Below are 22,472 nucleotides of genomic sequence, written 5' to 3' on the forward strand. Positions count from 1 at the left end.
CGCGGTATATGGGGGCATTATGAGCCACCGCGGGGGTATGCATACTTAACCATAGGCACCGAAGTATGGCGAGTGTCTATGGTAGAGACTTGCTTAGGGGTTAGCTCCCCCTAATGTATTGTCTCACTTATGGAGTTTGAAGTGTACCGGCAGTATGGCTGGATAGTACAGCAGTATGGCTGACTAACTTTTACATGAAAATAAATATTCTTAGTAAGCATGTTCGAAGCGTACGGTTCTGTGAATTGTCAGCTAATAAATTAAAACTTTCTCTTGTGTTATTATTTATTTGGTATGCGACGTTTGCTGACGTGTACTTTTGGTCTTAACGACCCTGCGATGATGTTGTTTCCTATCTGGGCAATGACTAGCAGTAAGTCAAGTTGCAGGTCTGGGGAGTGAGGATTGACCCTTGAAGAAATAAATTGTTAGGATATAGAAGTCTTGATAAGAACTTCTAAATTAAGTTTAAAAAACATTTGGTTTTATGAGGCGATTTTCGTTCTCAAGTTGTAATAAGTTGATTTAACTTTCGTTCTTATCCGCTGCTAAGAATTTCTTATATCTAGTAGTTTATAATAACACTAATAGAACTCGGTCCGCAAGCTTTCCTTAACTTCAAACCCGTTTAAACTGCCTTCTAACATCCCGGTTTGACTCGGATAATACTTATCTCGTTTTTAAAAGGTCATTTTCTCTTTTCGTACGACTCGAGTTATTCCGAGATGTTACAACTAGTATTAGAGCAGGAGTTTTATTTAGTGTTATTTATCTGTACTGATAGACTAACGTAGAAAAAAAAAAAAAATTTGACGAGAGTAAAAGGGGTAGACATTAAGGGGATATGATGTGTTGTGCTTGGTGTCTTTAAGCATGATGTCATGGATAACTTTGATGTGTGCATGATCGGATTTATGTGTTTATATCTCTGATGCTTTGAATTATCTATCTTTGTCTTATCTCAAGAAATTAATCGTCTTGTTTTCTTTCTTTGTGAGTCAGGAAGTTCGATTATTACTTTCTTTCATGGATAAAGGAAAAAGACCGGCCGAGGAGGGAAGTAATACCCGAGAGGAACCCTGGAAAGCTTTAGTTAATGCCCCAGCCTGGGCAGAAATAGAGGCTCTGGGAATATGGGATAGAAAAGAGGGAGAAAGTGATTTGGATTACACCCGACGAATGGAAATGATCTACAAAAAATCCAAACTAGTGTATGAAAGAATAATGGAAGAGGAGATGATTGCACTGAAAGAGAGGAGTGACCAGTTTCACCTAGAGATTGACAGAAGGGTAAGAGCAGTGCAAACTGAGGGTTGGGACGGAGTTGACGTTCCAGAACCTAGTGGGGCAAGGAGAGATAATAATGAGGAGGATGTTCCCGTAGTAAACCCAAACTCAGTGCCATTTATAATCTTCGATGAGTTGGATTTCGAGAGGGATCCCGAGGAGGATCCAGAAGAGGACCCGGAGGAGGACCCCGATGAGGACCCAGAAGAGGAATTTGAGGAGGATTTCGAAGAAAATTCTGATGAGGAGCAGGGAGAATTCATGGAGAAGGATTCTTTAGGAGTGGTAGAAGAGCCTGATGAGGATAACTTAGGGGATGGATATAATGCTGATGAGGAGGGGGAACTAGCTGATAGAGATGGAATGTTGAGTGATAATGATAGCGGGGTAATTATTCTAGGGGGTTGGCCGGTGAGGCGAGAGGATCTCATGAGTGAGGAAGAGAGTGAAATCATGATGTGGGAGGAGGAACCACCTGAGCCAATAATTGTAGAGCTTTCTGATTCCGTAGCGCGACTTACTATGAGTGGTTCCTTATCTGTAGGAACCCCTTCTGATTCCGATAGCGCGTCTAGCGATGACTCTGATGATGCTGATTTTGACCCTGATCAATACATGGAGGATCGGGACCGTATGGATGCGTCGCCTTTATTTGCCTGATTGTTTTTATTTTATTTGATTATGCATGTGTACGAGTTCGTATGTCTAGTCCCTTAGTAGAATAATTGTGAACAATTTTGTTGGTTAAATGATTTGGTTGTTTATCTCGGACTTTTGTAGTATTTGAACAATGATTATGTGGGAATCTAGACCCAATTATTTCTTTTAGATTGGAATTATATGGTATTATTGTTTTGAATTTAAATTTTGTTTTTAAAAGTCTAAACATTAGTAAGTAGAATCGATTCAGTATTGTATTTATGGAAAAATGAATAGATTTGATTATAGACTCATTGTTCAACCCTTTTTCCTTTAGGGCTACTACCTTGTTTATTTTAGAACTATAACAGAATGAGTTTTTCTCCTTAACCACAAACGCTGTAGTAATGTATTTACATACCTTGTTTAACCTAATGCAGTATACCTGCCATCATGCCACCCTTTTTGAAAAGGTTCGTGCCAAGAGGAAACTCTGATCGCGTGCTTCGAAACCTAGTTAAGGCCCTAGCTGGTGCAAGGAATCCGAGACCGAAATCCTTGGAGGAAAAGGCTTCGTCAATTAGTAAGAGAATAGCCCAGAGTAAACCCTCGACTTATAGTGGAAAAGGTGAACCTTCTATGTTGGAAAACTGGCTGAGAGAATTTGACAAGCTTTTTAGCGTGGTGAGATGTCCTGCTGAGCTCATGGTTGACCAAGCCGCGTTTTTCCTAGTGGAAGACGCTGACTATTAGTGGACACATAGTAAGACAAGAAGTCATCGTATCTACAGAATAGTGGGGTTTCTATTTTGGCGTCATCTATATTTTACGCGAGTGCGAAGGATCAAGCGCCGGTTGATGCTAAATTGGTATACTACGGGCGGGTACATGAAATATGGGAGCTTGACTACTCTACTTTCAATATTGGTCTTTTCAAATGTAAGTGGGTAGATAATAATCGACGATGCATTAAAAATGACGACCCTTGTGGAGTTACTCTTGTAGACTTAGCTCGTTTGCGTGATAGTGAGGAGCCATTCATACTAGCTACACAAGCCAAGCAAGTATTCTCCATTGTCGACCCGTCTGATAAAAAATGGTCTATTGTTGTACCGGGAAAAAGAAGTATCCTTGGTATAGGTGATGTTGAGGATGAGGAAGAATATGATGCTTTTGAAGACTCCCTTCCCTTTATCTATCCAAAATCAGTGGATCAAGATGATGTAGATGATGTGGATGTTGGTTATATGCGTGTAGATCACACGGAAGGAATACATTTGAATTAAGTGATTCCCAAGGTACCGGGAAAAAGTTTTTAAAGTTTTTGTCAATTTCGCGCGTAAAGTAGCTCAAACATGGTTTGTTATGCACGAAACTTGGTACACAACACTATTTGGCATATATTATTGTGTTGAAATGGTTAGAATTGAAAATAATCATATGCTAGAAATTAGAAGTTAAGTTGCGATTTTAAGGGTTTTTAAACGTTTTTGTCAATTTCGCGCGTAAAGTATTCAAACTTGGTTTTGATGCGAAACCGGGGCTGATTAAGGCCTTGGTTATGCAAGGATTAATGTTGTGCGTAAGCTTTGATTAATGACATAGTCAAAAACTACAAATGATCATGAAAAGAACACGAAACAACCACAAACACTTAAACAAAATTCTGATCTAGCAAACTGTCGAGTAGCCCTCCTTCAGCTCAGCTTCTAGGAGTCCACGGGGATTGTTAGAATGGTTTTACGACCTTGATAGCTAGATCCAAGTACCAAGATTCCATTTCCACTTTCGCCTAGGTCCTGGATGCATAGGTTTGGTCTCCACGTGTCGTGCAAGGTGGTCTGGTCACTAGTTTGCTGCTGTGTCAATTTCGCGCGTAAAGTAGGTCAAACATGGTTTGTTATGCACGAAACTTGGCACACAACACTAGTTGGCATATATTATTGTGTTGAAAGGGTTAGAATTGAAAATAATAGTCATATGCTAGAAATTAGAAGTTAAGTTGCGATTTTAAGTGTTTTTAAGCGTTTTTGTCAATTTCGCGCGTAAAGTAGCTCAAACATGGTTTGTTATGCACGAAACTTGGCACACAACACTATTTGACATATATTATTGTGTTGAAATGGTTAGAATTGAAAATAATAGTCATATGCTAGAAATTAGAAGTTAAGTTGCGATTTTAAGTGTTTTTAAGCGTTTTTGTCAATTTTGCACGTAAAGTAGGTCAAACATGGTTTGTTATGCATGAAACTTGGCACACAACACTATTTGGCATATATTATTGTGTTGAAATGGTTAGAATTTAAAATAATAGTCATATGCTAGAAATTAGAAGTTAAGTTGCGATTTTAAGGATTTTTAAGCGTTTTTGTCAATTTCGCGCGTAAAGTAGGTCAAACATGGTTTGTTATGCACGAAACTTGGCACACAACACTATTTGGCATATATTATTGTGTTGAAATGGTTAGAATTGAAAATAATAGTCATATGCTAGAAATTAGGTGTTAAGTTGCGATTTTAAGGGTTTTTAAGCGTTTTTGTCAATTTCGTGCGTAAAGTAGCTCAAACTTTGTTTGTTTTGCACGAAATTTGGCACACAACACTATTTGGTATATATTATTGTGTAGAAGTTGTTAGAATTTAAAATCATAGTCATATTCTAGAATTTACGTGTTAAGTTGCGATTTTATGCGTTTTTAACCGTTTTTGACACTAACATCTATTTTCTCTTAGTGCTTTCAATAACCTTCTTCTTCCGTTGACTGCGGCTACTACGCGCTGAAGTTTATGGACGATATTATAAATTCCGTGAAGGACTTTGGAGTCGAAAATATAGATGCCGTAAGTATTTGTTACGTTCTTAATTAAATATATTATTGGTATAATCTAATGTTAATATCTTTTATTTTAATATTATATATAGGTTTTAAACGACATTCCTAGGAAACACGCCCTTTGAGAAGTGAAGAGATGCGCGAATTAAAAGACAAGATTGCCGTGCATCTTGCTAATATTTGTCCTTGATAAATTGTAATTATAGTAGATTATTTTTTATACTTTAATGTACATATATATATATATATATATATATATATATATATATATATATATATATATATATATATATATATATATATATATATATATATATATATATATATATATATATATATATATATGTATGTAATATTATATATATATATATACGAGCGAGAGTTTATTATTACTATTACATTATTATAATGTTGATTAATGTGATTATCATTGGATTAATCACTGTTATTACATTGTATTATTATTGCATTGTTATAAAGATAAAACAGAAAAAGAAAAAAAAAAAAGGTAGTTGCTGCGGTTTTTGCCCATGACCGCAGCAAATAAAGAGTGTTATTTGCTGCGGTTCTAGCCCATGACCGCAGCAAATAACACTCTTTATTTGCTGCGGTTTATGCCCATGACCGCAGCAAATAAGGCCCATATTTGCTGCGGTTTTGAACCGCAGCAATTAAAGTACGACATTTGCTGCTATCACAATTGCTGGGGGCCAAAACCGCAGCAAATAAAGGCAAAAAAACCGCAGCAAATGATGTTTTTTCCACTAGTGTAATATTCTAAATGAACATACTTCCAAATGAAATAAATAAATATACATGATATATGTAATATATAATTTTAAAAAATGTAAATAGATTCGTGGGTCAGATTTGGGTTTCAAATGTGTGAATCTAAACCTAGATTCAAATCCTAAGGTCATGGATCCAGATTTATAAGGTCTAAAAATAGATAGATCTAAACCCTTAAATTATAGTTGAATTGGGTCTAGACATTTGAGGTCTAAGACCCATGTCCATCCTTACTGTAATCTCTAGGAAGGTAAAAGCCGTAAAACCATAACCCTACTTCTTAGGTTTTGAGACATGACTTAGCAAGTGAGTGATAATTGAAACCCTAAAAGCCGGTCATCTTCACCAAACGTGTAAAACCATAAACCGTTTCTTTGAGCGACGTATCTCAAGTCTAACCCATAAAGATTAATGTTTACTTATTATATTCTTATTGCCTACCTATATTATCCTTAATGCTTACTTATTGTATCTTTAGTGCCTACTTTAACATCTTAAGTGTTAACTTTTATCATTCTTAATGTTTACTTATAATATTTAAAAAAATATATAATATGTTGGCCTAATTAGAGACGATTTATTTATTTTAGATTAAAAAAAAAAAAATCTCTAAGTAAAAATTTGTGTTTTATTATAAATCTATACTATAATACTTGCAAATCATAAGTCCAGTATTTTTGGAAAAATTTATTTCATCTTTAGTCCCTAAAATTTACATCATTTGACGATGTAACCCTTCCCTAATTTTTGTTTTCTGTAAAATTGGTAAAAGAAGAAATTTAATCCCCAAACACAGACAAAAAATGAACTTGTAAAGAGAGAGAAAGAGAAGAACAAGGAGAAACAGTTTTGGAGAAAATACCGAAACAATAGGTCTTTTTATAATCAGAAATTAATCAATTCGATGATTTAATTGTTCATTTCAGTCGGAGAAGAATTTTCTGAGCGAATTCATACACTTTCATTTGTTTGAGTTTTCGGTGGCATTGTCGCCTTTTACTATTTTTCTCTTTCTTTCTTATTTATGGGCGATCTTACCCTTTTACGAGGTAAGTTTTAATGTTGATTCATGGGTTATTTTGTTGTACATCTTTGATTTTGTGCGTTGTAATTTAATCTGATTTGTTAGTATTTTTTTTGGTTATTGATTTTGATTATGGCAACATTAGGGTTTAATGGATCGATTTGAGAAAGTATTAGGTTGATTCGTGACGATTTTGGGTGTTTTTTTTATTGTGCTTTTACTGGTTAGGGTTTTGATTATTTTTTTATGTGTTAAATGCTGGGTAGTAATCCCTAATTAGGGTATTGGTTTATACATGGGAGATGGGTTAGATTAACTTTTGAATTTGTTGATTAGTTTTGTTTTGGTCATTACGTGCGTTGCATTTAGCATTTTCGGATGTTTTTATGGTTGGGTTTTCCGACTGTTGATTGGGTTCTTGAGTGATGGGTTTTTGCAAATTTTTTCATTCTTAGTGAGTATTGTGTTTAGTATCATCTGAGAGATTTTAGGATTTTTAAGATTTTATCTCAATGTAGGGTTCATAGAGTTTAGTAATTAAAACGGAATAATCTCAATGAGTGATGGCCTGATGTGTTAACATTAGCAAGTTTTTTGGGATTACAACCTTTGGTCTTTTCTTGACCTTGTGAAGTCTTTACAATTGGTCTTGGTGTTGTATTACTTGCTTAACTTAACAGCTCCTAGAATGATTGTGATTGCCCGACTATTCCTTTTCAGATAATCTAATCTGATACCAATGAGAAGTTCTTGATCGTGAGTGCCAACTAATGACATACTTTGGTGTTATAGTCTCATTTTGGAATGTTCTAAAGTAGCTGTCACATTTCCTCTAGTCATACATCAAAGCATAAAAGTTGCCGCTGAAATGAAATAGATTTGACAAATAAGTAGTATAAATGGCAGAAAATACTAAAGTAAATGATGTTTCCTTAAGAATCCTCAATGCTTAAAAATTTGACTGATAAAATGAGTTAAGGAAGTATGTATTATCTGCCAAATGGATACATTGATGTGACAGGGTTATTTTGCAGTGTCCTTTTTTTCAATCCATAATTTGTGCTTCTTTAGAAACTTGAATGCCCTATTTTCAGAACTTCTGAAGTTCTTGTTCTTCAACTGATAGACGTATGCTGTTTTATTATGTAGTTTTATTAATTTAAGGAGGTTTATTTTGTATTGGTTTAGGGATCGGATTTGTTAAGATGTGGTTTATAAAAGTACTTGTGAGTTGTGACAGCATCTGATTTGCTTTGAGATGCAAAGGAGAAATTTTGTACCTTTAGGAATCAAGTGGGATTGTGAAAAGAGGGGCTTTTAACTCCAATCTATGAGATTGTTCTGTATGTTGGTTTCTTTTTACACAATACACATTTCGCCTTTTCTTCCCTTTTATTTGCATTGTTGATTTGTTGTATGTGACCTAGATTGCTTCTAGTACATTCTGTCATTTTTATATTTCTATCTTTTTAAGTCTAACTAAATTCTACCATCTTTTCTGTTCTTCAGGAAATATTTCATGTTGGAGGATACAGAGGGTGTATATTAAGACAGTGAGCTTTTTGCAACGAAAATTTCAAAGACGCTATCAATTTTAATTTTGTTCTAGTTGTGTGCATCATAATCATTTATCATGGTGTTGAGGAAGGATGATAGGACAACTGTTGTTAGTGAGGATTCTAATCCCACTTTCTTAGCTTCTGAGTCGAGAAGGGGCCAAAAAGGCTTGGAGCTAGACAATGATGGCAGTTCTGTCAATAGAAAAGTTAATGATGCAAAGGAAGTTTTCTGCTCTAGTATGGATAAAGACGATAGAAGTGGATCATGTGAGACTGGGCAACTTAACCATTTTGGTCAAGAAGCTGAGGCGGTTGATTCGAGGACTAACATTGGGAGCCCAAATGTGGATGACAAGCAACTCGAAACTAGAAAGCTTGATAAATCTTCACAATTAACAACTCAAAGATTATCTTTGTCATCAAGTTACAAATATAATAGCCAGAATGAAAAGGTGATGCAATCAAATGAAGTTACGGACATGGATGAAAGACGTGAATCCTCGTTGCAAGCATCTCTTGGAGATGATGTTGACGATTCTGATGTCGAGGAAGAAGATGTAAGTAGCATCTATAGGTTTAATAATTTCATTCTAAGCATTCAGATGGTCATGGTCCTAGTAAATTGTGTGAACTATCGGTATTACTTTTCTTGATTAACAACAATGTTCTATTCTTTTCATTTATCAGCATTTCATTTCATTTGTTCTTAGGTGAAGACACTTCTGACAATATTATTATGTGAACATCCATGTGATTTTATCTTTGAATGTTTGTATTACAGTAATCAGCGTCTCAAGTAGCATACAAACTGCCATAAGTTGAATATTGTTATGGTACTACAATCTTTTTGCTCAAAGAAAAGTATTTTACCTGGTTATTTTGTGAAGTTTCACCCAATGTGCAAAAACAGGGCCGCATCGTATTGTATATGTTTGTAAAGGTTTTAAAATCTTTGTAAAAAATACTAACCATGTACTAGAGGTCTAAAAATCGTGTTTTCAGGTTGGCTTAGAGATATCTCTTGGTTTCTGCCGCGGTACGATCTTAGTTTTAAAAGTGTGCCTCACTTTGCGCCTTGTGCGCCTCGAGCTCAGGCTTGACTGAAATCTCCTAGTCTAGGTGAGGCAAAGTCACTACAAGAGGCGTGCGCCTTGGGAGCCTCGATGCCCTTTGCGCCTTGTGTGCCTATGAAGTTTGAGAAACCGTTGTTTCTTTAAGAAAAACAAAAAGTAGGTGACGACGAATATTACTTTGGCTATTCTTCATATTCTCATTATAATAATTATGTGCTAAAGTGGTATTTAACGTAAGGATAATGAATGTTTTCAAGCTTATTGCTATTTGAATATGAATGTTTCAAAACTGATTTTATATCTTTAAGCAAAAAACTGTCCCTCATTTACAAAAGCTCTCGCCTTCACCCTGTGCTTTGCACTTAGGCTCTAAGGACCTTGGCACCTTGGTGTGCCTTGTTCTTTTTAAAACTAAGGGACGATAATTGCTATCGCCCCAGTTACCGCAATCGTGACCGAAGTTGTGTTGTGTCACTATGGTTATACTATAAGTGTATGAGTTGTTAGTTTAAATGGGATTGAGGAATTGCTAATGGTTTTTGTTTCTTGGCGATGGCAAGGAATACTTGTGTAGATTTTTTCATGTTTTGATTAGTATTGTGTTGTAGTGATTATTATTTTTTTTTATTGTTGTATTATAATAAATCATCTTATTGAATTACATACTAAGATTATATGGATTTTTATAGTCTGTCCATATTTTAATGGCCAATGCCTTATTAGTACCTATAAGGAGACCAATTCCTTTTTTTCATCTAAATAAATACAATGTTGAGAAATTTTGCTGGAAATAGATGATTAAGAAATGTCTTATGTCAGTTTCATTGCAAAATCATCTTATTTGCTCCAACTTTAGCTACTGTGACATTGAACAAGAAGTTGTGCATGCCTATCATTGACATTTGTTTTTGTTGTTTCATGTGAGGTGATGAAATTATTCCTCTATTCACACTGTTATGACATCAAAGTCTATTGAGGGTTCCATTGAAGCTGGATGTATAGATTGTGAGTTGTAGACTCGTCAATTTACTTTTTGACAAGCTGTTTGTGATCCTCTGAACAGATGTATTGTGCTTTTAAGTTAATGCATTTTTATCTTTACCTAAAATCTTTTATTCAGAAGTTTAGATTTGTGAGAGAAAGGAGGAATGAACACCTAAGTTAGAGTTCTGTACTACATGGGGGAATTTGACGGTAAAGGTTGTTTCTGAACATGCTTAGGAGGCTTTTTTTGAGTGTAGGAGTATGTGACAATGGATGTAAGTGCATGGAGAGAGTATATTTTTGTGAGGTACTTTTTTTAGATGGTTAATGGACTGTAGTAAAATGATTCATTAAATCATGTGCACTTATTATTTATGTGAAGTTGCGCGTGAAGTTTGCTATTAAGGGTCAGTCTGAAACGACCTCTTTGTTAGTATTTTCACTAACAAGTGTAAGGTTGTGTACATCCGACCTCCAAACCCCATCGTAGTTTTGAGCGACTTAATGACATTGGGGTAATGAAATGTTGTTTTTGAGTGGTTAAGATGTGAGACAGAGGGACAAGCTAAGGATTATGAGAGTTTTATTAAATTCATTGATCATATTAGAGTTATTTGAGCAATGTATTGCTGGCTTTTGTGTGGAGGTGTGAAATGTGAGTGATATTAGAGATTTGCTTTGCTTAATGTACTGCTGGCTTTTAAATTTCACATTGCTATGTTCTATGAGAACTTCTGATTATTTGGTATGTTGCAAAAAATGTTTCTCTTCTTTTTCTGATGCTAATTTCTGTGACAGGTAAAGGTGTGTGATATATGTGGTGATGCTGGGCGGGAAGATTTGCTCGCTGTATGTAGTAGGTGCAGTGATGGTGCGGAGCACACGTAAGTTCACAATTCTCTTTTTCAGCTACTTGTTTGATAAGGTGTATGATTGTTGAATTGTCACATCTTCATTTGTATAAATCCATTCAGGTATTGTATGCGTGAGATGCTTGATAAAGTTCCAGAAGGAGATTGGTTATGTGAAGAATGCAAATACAACAAAGCACTTGAAGCACGGAGACAGGAGAACATAAAATTGCTAGGTAGTATTGAAAGAAATAGATCTCTGGGAAGGACAAACTCTGCAAACCCAGAAGTATCTTCTAAGTTGGAAAATAAGGACTCTTTTAGTGAACGTAAACAAAAGATTGTTAGTCTAAATAAACAGCTATCGACAAAGAGGTCTGTTGATAGCATTGAAGCTGGTCCAACAGCAAAAAAACAGGTGCTTGAATCGAGTACTGGTTCTCCAACTACATTAAGTCCTAATCGAGTGCCTGTGCTATCTAGGGACTTCTCATTTAAGAATGTAGATAAGATGAAGGGAAAGTCAACCAGTCAACTTTCTACAGGCGCTGAATCTGCTGGGGATTCTTCAGAAAATACACGTTCTCCTAGCAGAAACCCAAAAGGTAATATATATTTTGCAGAGCTTGTGGGAAATGTCTTTTTTTTTTCAGTTTATTAAAGCGTCATGATTTTATAACTTCTAAATACCTGCCACTTGGTTCCAGGTAATAATCTCATGAAGTCCAATTCCTTTAATTCATCTAATTTGAAGGCAAATGTAAGAGCATCTGAAGAAGTTGTTCAAAAGAAAAGACTAGCTGTTGATGCAAAGGATGGGCCTGGAAAATTCATTGGGAAATCTATGTCCTTTAAAGGATTAGGTCGCTCAAGTGTGATTGAACCAAAAGTCAAAATGCTCTCCCCAAAATGTGCTCCAGCCCAGGATTTGAAATGTCAAAAGCCTACACGAGAACGTAGTTCTTTTGAAAGAAAGAACACACTCAAATTGGACAATACGTTTCCTGTTCAAACAGCAGCTAATACTATGAAGCGGCTTTCTCGTGTTGATAGCCTCTCAACTTTATCTGTAAGCAGTCGTGATTACAAGAATGCTCAATCTGATGGAAATTCAACTAGTTTGTCAAAGCAGGCATCCCATGCGACTTACAAGTCTCCTGATACCTTGGGTAGTTTAGGTACTCTAATATCATGTACTTCTGGTTTTTGTTTCCACTTTGTGGTTTGATGGTTTGTTATTTTCCTCTTGGTGTTTCTAATCTTTGTTTTGGGCAGGTGAAGTTAAGAGGCAATCATCTACTAAAATCAGGGGAGCCGGGACAAGTAGCTCTGCTGAAGCAAAGGCCAGTCAAATCAGTATGAAGGATGGATTGACATTAGATTCTTCTCGGGCTGCTGATGAATCGTTTTCTGGTACCAATGGAGCCAATGTAGATGCGCATGATAACCAGAGCGAGAAGGCACTGGAAAACACTTTGGGTCGCTCCAAACAAGGTGTTAATGGTGCTTTGGCTAGTGGAAGTCGCCGAAGGCTTTCCTCAGATGCTTCCACATTGAGAGCTAAAGGTGGGGTACATGAAGAAAATAAATTGAAAGCTGCTATTGAAGCGGCAATGCAAAAGAAGCAGGACATATTTAAAAAGAACAAGATACCTGAGAAAGTTTGTGCGCTATCAATGTCAAACACTCATGGAAACCATGTAGGTGACACAGTTTCCATTCAAGGTTTAGATTCAATTCCTGAGGAAGTAGATCATGCAAAGGATACAGTAGTTTCTGACAATACGTCGAATTCTTTCAAACATATATCCATTAGTGCAAAGCAGTTGAAAGTTTACCCAGCTAATTTTTCAAGTTCATCCGAAGAAGACCCAGTTCTCGCAGTTTCAGCTATCCCTGAGCTAGAATCTATTTGGCAGTATGATCTCCTTTTATGGTGTTTTGGTGCTACTAGTTTGGTTTTCTGGATCTTAAATTTTGAATTATTTCAATTTTCTTTGCAGAGGAGTTTTTGAGATACAAAGAAATGGAAAACATCCAGATATTTGTGGTGGATTCCAAGCACATTTGTCAAGTTTTGCATCTGATAAAGTGCTTGAAGTGGTTAGGAAATTTCCTCAGAAAATTGTTTTTAATGAAGTAGCTCGATCTTGTGCATGGCCTTTTCAATCCAAGGAAGCTGGTGCCAAAGAAGATAACATTGCTATGTATTTTTTTGCCAAAGATTTAGAGAGGTTTGGGTTTTGTCATATTTTTTATTCGCATAGTTAAGGAGTTTTAAGAGGCATTCGAGTTCACACAAATAATTTGGTTTTTTTTGATGTCCGTGTTACTTGTGTGATAGTTATTTGAAGAGTTACAAGGTTTTGTTGGAGTATATGATGAAGCATGACTTGGCTCTCAAAGGAAATATTAATGGTGTTGAACTCCTTGTATTCCCATCAAATCACCTAGCTCATGCATCACAGCGTAAGTTTCCTGGTTTTAGCATTTTGATCTTTTATGATCCCAACATTGTTTAAGAGTTATTTTTTGGAGGCAATATATCCCTCTTAAATGGCTTGGATTGACTTTTCTATATAAAAAAAACCATACTGCTGAGCCTAAAATTTTTTTTCAGTTGCTTTGTCATGTACTTCCTCCGTTTCATTATACTTGCTACATTTGACTTTTTACACAATCCAATGTGTTATTTCGACTATTTATATAACTTTGCATATCTAAAAATTATAATAGCTAATATTATGAAAATATTCGATTAGACGATTCAAACAAGATCCCACTTGACTATATTTTTTCTTACACATTTGTCGCCATATATAAAATAAGCCGAAACGATGAATAATGCCAATAACCGTAATGTAGCAAGTATTTCAGAACGGAGGAAGTATAAATCAATTAGTATCCTAGAGGCTAGAATGCATTTTAATTTTTTTGAGTGACAGATGAGGTTGAATGCTTCTTGGGTGAATTTTGCATAACACTATTTCGCAACTAGCTCTCACCCTAGGGTTGAGGATGTGTGACGTACTGGAACGCAAACTCACCTTGATTATTCTTTGAAGTCCATTATGTCACCAGCTTGGTTCACAGCAACCTGGTTAATTCACAAGATTTCTTTTCTTTCCAAACATGTTTTTCAAAATCTTTTTTGTCACTCTGGTAGTAATCAGGTTAGTCACCTTTGATGAAATAAATGTCTAGCTGTCAGTTCGTTTCTGGTCATTCTCTTACAATTGTCAGCTATTCTCATTCATATCTAGCAGTTAGCTTGTCTCTTGCAACTCTTGTTCATTTTTCTGCTATTCTTGCTGACCATTTTTGATAGTTTACATAAAATAATTTTGATGTTATTTTCACTGTTTTGCAGGTTGGAATACTTTATTTTTTATGTGGGGTGTTTTTCGAGGAAGGAGGGGACATTATGCAGTTGACCGAGGCCCTTCTCTGGTGAAACCTGAAAGTGCTGTTTCTGTTCTGAATACAGCCCCCAGAGTTAAAGATGTTTCCTCAGTTGCTTGTCTGCTTGAGAATTCTGGTTTGCGGAGACCTGCTATAGAAGAATTGTCTGTATCAGGCGGTAATATTGTTGTATCAAAATGTGAGGCTCCTAAAAAGTCTGGCTGTTTGACTAATGGAGACTCTTCTGATGAGGGATGTAATATAGGTAAGATATCTTTGAGTTCACCAATTAGCCAAGTGAATCCTGACAAAAGGCCCGAAAAACATACTTCAGAGTTATGTAGTGATGCACGCTCAGAATCAGGAACTTCTGCTCTGGTAATATTTGATATCATTGATATTTTTTTCTTCTTGACTTTTCTGTTAATGCATGTTTGAATATTATGCTAGATTTTTCTATGAGTTCTGTTTGATTGTTAAAAATATTTCCGCACAATGTATCTATATGGTTTACTAGTCTTTGTAAAGATTTTGAAATGGTGAAAATAGTTGTGTAGTTCAAAAAGTGTATCTAGCTGAGAGATTGTTGTATTGAATTTAAAATACGATGTTGGGTTCCTATTAGGGCTTGGATTGCGCACCAAATTTTAGATGGTTATTTTGTGTTTGCTAGGAGTATAAAGTTTTCCAGTTTTCTTGTTCTCCATTTATCTTGAAAGGTATACATCGCTATCTGTGTTTAACTATATCTTGGTCAGTATTTGTGGAGTTGAGGAGGGAAGAGGGGCAGGGAAGGAAGAAGCAAACTTTCAGTGTTATTTAAAAACTTTCCCGTTTTAACTCTTAAGAGGGATTTTCTTACTGGAATGGGAGGGAAATGGATTTCTTCATCCCATTTGATATTTAAAAAATGGAAAAGTAGATAACTTACTCTCCCTTCCTTCTAAATTCTCTGATCCATTTGCCACTTTTTCTCGTCCCTCTCCTTCCTTTTCCTTTTGCTTCCAAATTCTCTCATGAAACACACTATTAGTTCTGAATTATTAGTGACCGGGTGCATTAAGTGAAGTCATAATTTTCAGGATTGTGAAAAGCATTAGCCCTTATCTTAGGATACTAGAATCTAAGTGCAGTTTTTCTTTATGAGTCAAGGTCAAGCCTATGAACCTCAAAAATTTATGATGGCTAATACCATGATGTTGTGTCCATCAAAATTAGGTCTGAATTCTCAATATCAACATTTTTTCATTGTCCTTTGAGCCTTGCTCTAGTCCAGGCAGGCTTAATCTGATGTTAACTTGATGAGATAGTGGAATGTTTTGGTTACTCCATTCATGGTTACTTATGCTTGGTGTGAACTGGATGGAACTTGTTATGCACAAAATTGTGCTTGTTGCTAGGATGAGGATGATTATGAAGAAGGTCTGAGTTTCTATATGTAACAGTTGGTCCCTTTGGCACTCTGGTGGTATAATTTGAAGATGGGACTTTGTTTATATTTTGAGGGTGAAGCTTTTCCTCTCAAGGATTATGGTTTCTATGATTTTGTAATTGGACTTTGGAATCTAGTGTTATATTGTAAGTGGCATTCGTTTATGCTTGATATGTTTGATTATGGAATAGGAAAATGTAATTCTAAAAACATTATACCCTCTGGGTGGTTTTATTAATTATCATGGAAAAATCCGTTTTTTGCATCCCTTTTTTAAAGGACTTTTCGGCAACCTCTAGAAACAATTAAGAAATCAAAAGGGAAAAATATGAAAATAAAATTTTAAAATTTAAAGATCAACTCAGCATCCTGGCTCACAAAACCGAAAAACTTGGCTACTCTTCCTTGTTCCTTCAGTCATCTCCAGTACTGCTGATCCACATTTTTGCCCAAGAAGAAACACATTTCTCCATTACTGCCTAACAAAAAGAAACGCAAGTCTCCACTACTGCGTATTTCTAACAAGAAACACTAATCTCCATTGCTGCCCAATAAGAAGAAACAGAAATCTCCATTAATGCCCAATAAGAAGCTATTTGGAATGCTTGATCAGTTAGGACACTGATTGATAAATGATTCTGTCATAAATTCTCAAAGATTTTAAATTAAAGAGTATTTTTAGTATTTTTATACCATTCTTATGGTTTAGTGTAACAAAACTCTATACTTTATTTTTCTGGACAATTGTGTGAACTTGTATTTAAAGCTAACTCAGCTTATCTTTAGCCTGCACACCTGTCTTGATTTTGTCCAACAATTTTGAGCAACATCAAGTTGTCTCTTCTGAATTTTGCTGTTGCTTTCTTTTCTTCTCCCATTTGCGGTATATTGATTATCACTAACCTCATTTGTATTAAAGGATGAATTTGTTGATTATTCTGTGATGGATGGGTGGGGAAACATGTGAAGTGAGTTTATTGAGCATGTATTTTTTTATGGTGATGTGCCTTGTTATCTTACATCATATAACATTTATCAGCGCATGATTCTGAGCTTTTTTATCCACTGAATGTAGGAAGATCAGAGTCGACTAGACCGTAATATAGTTGTGCGACATCGACACTCAATGCAGGAAGTTGAAAATGGCTATAATCATGATTCTAAGGAGCCATCGCCAGATATGATGCTAGATAAATGTGATGTTTCCTCTCATTCGTCTAAGGTGCATATGTTAGACAGGCAAGAGGGTTGCTCTGATTTTGCGTCAGAGAAAAAGCAAGTGCTATTTACGGTAAGTAAGAATTATGATGGAAATTTTAAAAATAGTTTGAAGCAAGATCAATATATAGATAGTGTTCAGAAAAACAGAGCTGAGGTGAAACTTGAGAATAATGAGGATCAAGAGGAAAAAAAAGATTCAATGTTGAATGCTATAAATAAGTTGAAATGGGATAAAAGCTTGAAGCAAGAAGGGCTTGTGGATATAAATGTTTCTGCTGATTGTAGCATGGAGGACCTTGACACCTTCCAATGCTCGCATTCAGATGTGGACTCCATGAAGCGTATGTCTGAAGCTGCTTCAGTGATTCCATGTCAAAAGAGGTCATGGATGGATGGGAAAGATTTGTCAGAAGGGAATGTCCATGGACACATAAGTAAAAAAGTGAAGGGTACTGATAGTTTTTATGGATGTGAAGTGCGTAGACCCCCAGGTAGTTTAAGTGATAAGGTTGACACCCAAATGCTTGATGCGAGCACTAGTTCACGAATGGACGATACATCTAATGAAGCTGTTGATGAGAAATCAACTTCTGTGAATCAAGGCTCAGCTGAGAGATGTTTTTTTATAGTGGATTCACATGCTGCGCAGAGTGTGTCGTCAGAAGATCACTCGTCACCTTTGAAAGTTTGTTTGTTAGGAAATGATGATAGGCTGCCTGATGGATCCCCGGACTTAGAACTTGCTTTAGGAGTTGAAAAGAAGCATTCAAGAAAAGGAGTTTTGCCTTTTTTTGCTGGAATAGTTGATAGAAAAGGTCCTGACAGGCCTCCTGACATAGCATCACCAAAGGAAGAGTTTGAAGATGCAAGTGCTTCTCTTTCTCTTTCCCTTGCATTTCCACTCTCAGATAAGGAAATTCCAGCGAAGTCTGAAAATCCCTTGGTGACTGTGGAACAGTCTCTTCCTGCTAGGCGTGAGGCAAATACTTCATTGCTGTTGTTCAGGGGTTCATCAGGCAAGTAAACAGGTCAGTTCTCTTACGTATATCAACAGTTTCACAAGTTAACAGGCCACATATTACAAATATCTCAGGATATTTTCAGAGGTTTGTAATCATGATCCACAAAATATGTTTATATCTCACCCTACCCATAAACTCAATCATCACCATCTTTTAGAATTTCGTTTCTCTCCCCCCTCTTTTGTATGGTGCATAGGCATGGCTCTTTGTATATACATAGAATAGTAGCTGTCAGTCACAATTGCATAAATTATCCAAACTACTTGTTCTATGTACCAAAAATGATTGTCCAGTTTTGTGTCATGTACTGAAATTTAACTTTTCTTTGAAAGATGTTAGAATAAGTTATTCTTTTTTCGATTAAACTTATGTAAATGGAATGTATTCATAAATTTTACGAGTGGACAGTGTTTAATCGCATCTGACTTGTTGTTTTGCCTTAGATTGTGGGCATAATATTATTGGTGGCTATTACTAGGTGGGTAAAAGTTCCAATTCTTGCAACTAATTTTTACCATTTGTGGTAAACTGTTGTCAGAGATGAATTGTGATCCAATGATGTATTTTGATGCGACAAGTCTCATCGTACCAGTGGTTAGATGTGCAAGCTGTGTTAAGCTGAGCTCGGTTTGCTTGATCATGGCGTAGGTGACAAAGGCTTGATTTGATACCATTAACTTAACTGAATACCTTGTATATAGTTCTTGTATAGCTGGATCCTGATACCTTGAACCCTGCCCCTGCCCCTGCCCCCGCCCTCGCCCCCTGCTCCCTCCCCATCAAAAGAAAATAAAAGAAACGAGAGATGACCAATGCTAAACACCAGTTGTATGGATGTTGTCTTTGGAATGGAGTGTGGGGTTGAAGCCTAGCTAACTTTGATAGAACAAGCATGAGCTTATTTGTACAGCTTGAAATGTGTCCTGCTGCAGGATGCTATCTAACAAGAGTGCGGATTGTGGAAAAATGCAGACGCTAGAGATGATCAGCGCCTGAAATTTGTACCCGCTGCTTTCAGATTTACACTTGATCTGAGGAAGTGTAGAAAGAAGTAGTATAACAAGGTTGCCCATCAGTTTTCTTCATTGGACATGCTACAAAGTACAGAGTACAGGAATTTATTATGATCTGTTGAATCTATATATATGTATTTAATATTTTAAAGCATCCTACATATCCTGAAAATACCTTCCACATTGCAGTCCACCATACTAAAAATCTAACATGGGCATCAATTAGGAGTAGTCCATAATATATTCTTGTGAGTCTGATGTCATCAGTTTCTTTCATTAGTAGTGAAAAGCTAACAATAACCGAGCAAGGATGGAAGTGATGACGAGGGAGATAAAGAGATTTATATGTAAGCTTCTTTTTTTTTTTTTTTTTTTTTTTTTTTTTTTTTTTTTGTGCTAAAGATAAATCCAGATTTTACAAAAGAATTTACCAACTAGTGAACAAAGTATTATATTTGATTTTTAGGAGATTGTTTTAGAGCTTATTTGGTTGAAACCAACTAGTATAGAAATTTGAACAGTTTAGGATATATTAAAATAAATTGTGTTTGGTTTGCTATCAACAAAAACAAATAATTTCATAGTAGGCTCAAATAAAAACTGAATTGATATTTTAGTTTTAAATTTCTAAGAAAGAAGCAATATACCCATTTGTTCTTATTTGTTCACATTAAGTTTTTTCGTGGATCTCAATACAATTTAAAAGTCAAATAATTTAAATTGTCAGTTTATAAAAACTCTAAAAAGTTGATATTTTAAAGTATATATTTAGAGATGAATCTATCAAGATTTTACATGAATATGTTTTTTCATATAGATTGATGAGAAATCATAGTTAAAATTTAATATTGAAATTCGTAAATTTTATGTGAGAAGAACATATAAAAACAGATGCAATACAATATAGAAATAAACATGAGTACAAAATAAACTTATATAGCCAACTCTAGTTCAAGAAGCAAGGTTGTCAGGTTGAATTGCCCACTAATTCAACAAAAAAAAGAAAAACTTCGATTATTGAGTAGAGGTGCTCATTCAGGTTATCATGTGGTTCAAAATTGCGTCTTGTATTCACATTAATTTTACGTTATTTTAAATTTATATTAAAATCCGGTCAAGTCGGGTTCGATTCCAAGGTCAGGTAAATATCAAGTCATCGTTTAGAATACCAATATCCTTGAGCATGCTAACTCTTATGGTCTCTTATGAGGCATCATTTCATGCAGGTCTAGCTTGGCTTAAGCGTTAGTATACTTGAGTTAGACCTGAGTACCTGACTGATTTTGAATTTTTGAAATACTTAAGCGAAAAAAAAAATAATTAAATAAACTAAGTTCTAAACTTATTCCAAAAGTAAGCGTGAAATTCCCAAACCTGAGATTTGGGTCTGTTCGCAGTTACTAATTGCAAACAGGTCAAAAAAGACAAAAATAGCTGTTCCCACTTAGTAACTGGGAACAACTATTTTGTCCTGTTGTTGTTCGCAGTTACTAACTGCGAACAGGTCAAATAGATGTTCGCAGTTAGTAAGTGCGAAAAACTATTTTGTCTTTTTTGACCTAACTGCGAACAGCCCCAAACCTCAGGTTTGAAAATTTCACGCTTACTTTTGCAATAAGTTTAAAATTTAGTTTATTTAATTAATTTTTTTTTGCTTAAGTATTTCAAATTTTCACTGATATTGTTGCAAAGTTTTTTTATCAACATCAACCCGATCAATGAGAATGTGTAACCCTGCAACTGTAGGATTTTCAAATAAATCTGAATCATACGAGAATCATCTTAAATGATTAAATTAGGCCATGAAATAAGCACAATTGGTTTAATCCCTCCAGAAAGAATTATTCTTAATTTTTGAAACCCGTGATATACAACCAAATCCCCTATGTTGTATGCCAGACCTTCTATATTCTTTTGGAAGGTTAACCTTATATGTATTATCTATCCATACTTTTCAATGATTTGGAATCATCCATCTTTTATAGGCATTAATTTACTTTGCCTTCGCTTGGGAAATCTGGCCTTTTTGATGTGAGCCCATACAAAGTCTCCAACTTAAAATCCCTCCTTTCTGTTTTTTCTCTGTCTACCTTTTGTTTGTGTCTTTCATTGGCTTGCACTATATTGACATAGACTAACTTGTTGTGAATCTTCATCAAAGTGTCAGCTTATTTCTTGGCATCATCATGCAACCATCAAATTTAGGCTAGTCAATTACTGTGAGTCATCTTAGAAGAATCTGTCAACTATCATTATAATAGCAACAAGTTTTGTATAAGACCGTTTCACCGTGAGACGGGCCCATACAAAGTAGCCCAAAGTTAAACTTACATAGTAGTTACCTAAATAGAAACATTTTTTTTCATTAAATTTTAAGAAATTATAAAGTATGTCTTTATAAAGAATTTTTCTTATAATAGCATTCTACCCCTTTGTGTTCTAGGAAAGACTACTATACGTCTATGCTAATATGCTCCCCAGGTTTATGTGCAAAGGGTAAGGAATTATACTCCCCTTTATGAAAGGTTAACTTAGCTTTGTCATAAGTTTCACACCTTAATATGTATTTAATATTATCCTTAATATTTTAGGCTAGTAAACAGTTCCTGATCAAGCATACTCAAGGTCTTTAGATAATCAAAATGTCCACCTTTAAGTACCTTTATGTGCCTCTTTCACAAGCAAAGATCTTAAAGGAGTCTTAGGAATACACGGTTTGTTCCCCTAAACTATAAAACCATCTTGTATATAAAACAATCCCTTAGGTTCTATTTTGCAGGTTGAGTGAAGGTTGTCTTTTGGTCTTGGTCTTCTAACCCTAGGTCTTTAGCATCTCAAATTCTACAATATTGGTTTCAAGCAAAGTTAACAGATTATGCATTCTACTTAAGCCATCTACGATAATATTATCCTATTATGTATTGTATTTAGCTGCAAAATTAAAGGATTGTAAGAACTTTATCCATTTGGCATGCCTAGTATTCAACTTCTTATGTCCATTGATATGTCTTAATGACTCATGGTCAAAGTGTAGTATAAAAGGTTGAATAGGGCCCTAATTATAGCATAAAATGTTTTGCTAAGATTTGACATTTCAAGTTTCTCCTATTCAGGTTTTCAACGAAGTAGGTTACTGGACAACCCTTCTAATTATGTGAGCAACACTCCTATACCCTTTCCGTTTGTATTACACTCTACCCCAAAGGGTTTAGTGAACTCAGACAGTTTTAGAGTATGATCCTTGCACATGGCTTCTTTATTTTTAAAAGGATTTTTGTGCCTTTGAAGCCTAAAAATTACTTTCTTTTTTAGTGCATTATGCAATAGGTGTTATAATAGTGC

General features: G+C 35.4%; 1 protein-coding gene across 3 annotated transcripts; it reads left to right on the plus strand.

Annotated features, from left to right (window-relative positions):
* Nucleotides 1–6,223: 6,223 nt before the first annotated feature.
* On the plus strand, nt 6,224–19,302 carry LOC130813575 (uncharacterized). Of its 3 annotated transcripts, XM_057679420.1 has the most exons (11): nt 6,224–6,598; nt 8,083–8,689; nt 10,988–11,073; nt 11,164–11,645; nt 11,748–12,218; nt 12,316–12,958; nt 13,044–13,274; nt 13,385–13,509; nt 14,411–14,820; nt 16,950–18,123; nt 18,656–19,302. In XM_057679420.1, the coding sequence occupies exons 2-10, from the start codon at nt 8,207–8,209 to the stop codon at nt 18,117–18,119; spliced, it is 4,101 nt and encodes a 1,366-aa protein (XP_057535403.1). In that variant the 5' UTR covers nt 6,224–6,598; nt 8,083–8,206; the 3' UTR covers nt 18,120–18,123; nt 18,656–19,302. The 3 variants fall into 3 exon arrangements, with proteins under 3 accessions (XP_057535403.1, XP_057535396.1, XP_057535407.1); XM_057679413.1 differs by having other exon boundaries at nt 16,950–19,302; XM_057679424.1 differs by lacking the exons at nt 6,224–6,598; nt 8,083–8,689; nt 18,656–19,302 and adding an exon at nt 8,703–10,210 and having other exon boundaries at nt 16,950–18,537.
* Nucleotides 19,303–22,472: the final 3,170 nt, after the last annotated feature.

Source organism: Amaranthus tricolor, chromosome 1 (assembly GCF_026212465.1).
Source record: "Amaranthus tricolor cultivar Red isolate AtriRed21 chromosome 1, ASM2621246v1, whole genome shotgun sequence".
In the NCBI taxonomy this organism is placed as follows: Eukaryota; Viridiplantae; Streptophyta; class Magnoliopsida; order Caryophyllales; family Amaranthaceae; genus Amaranthus; species Amaranthus tricolor.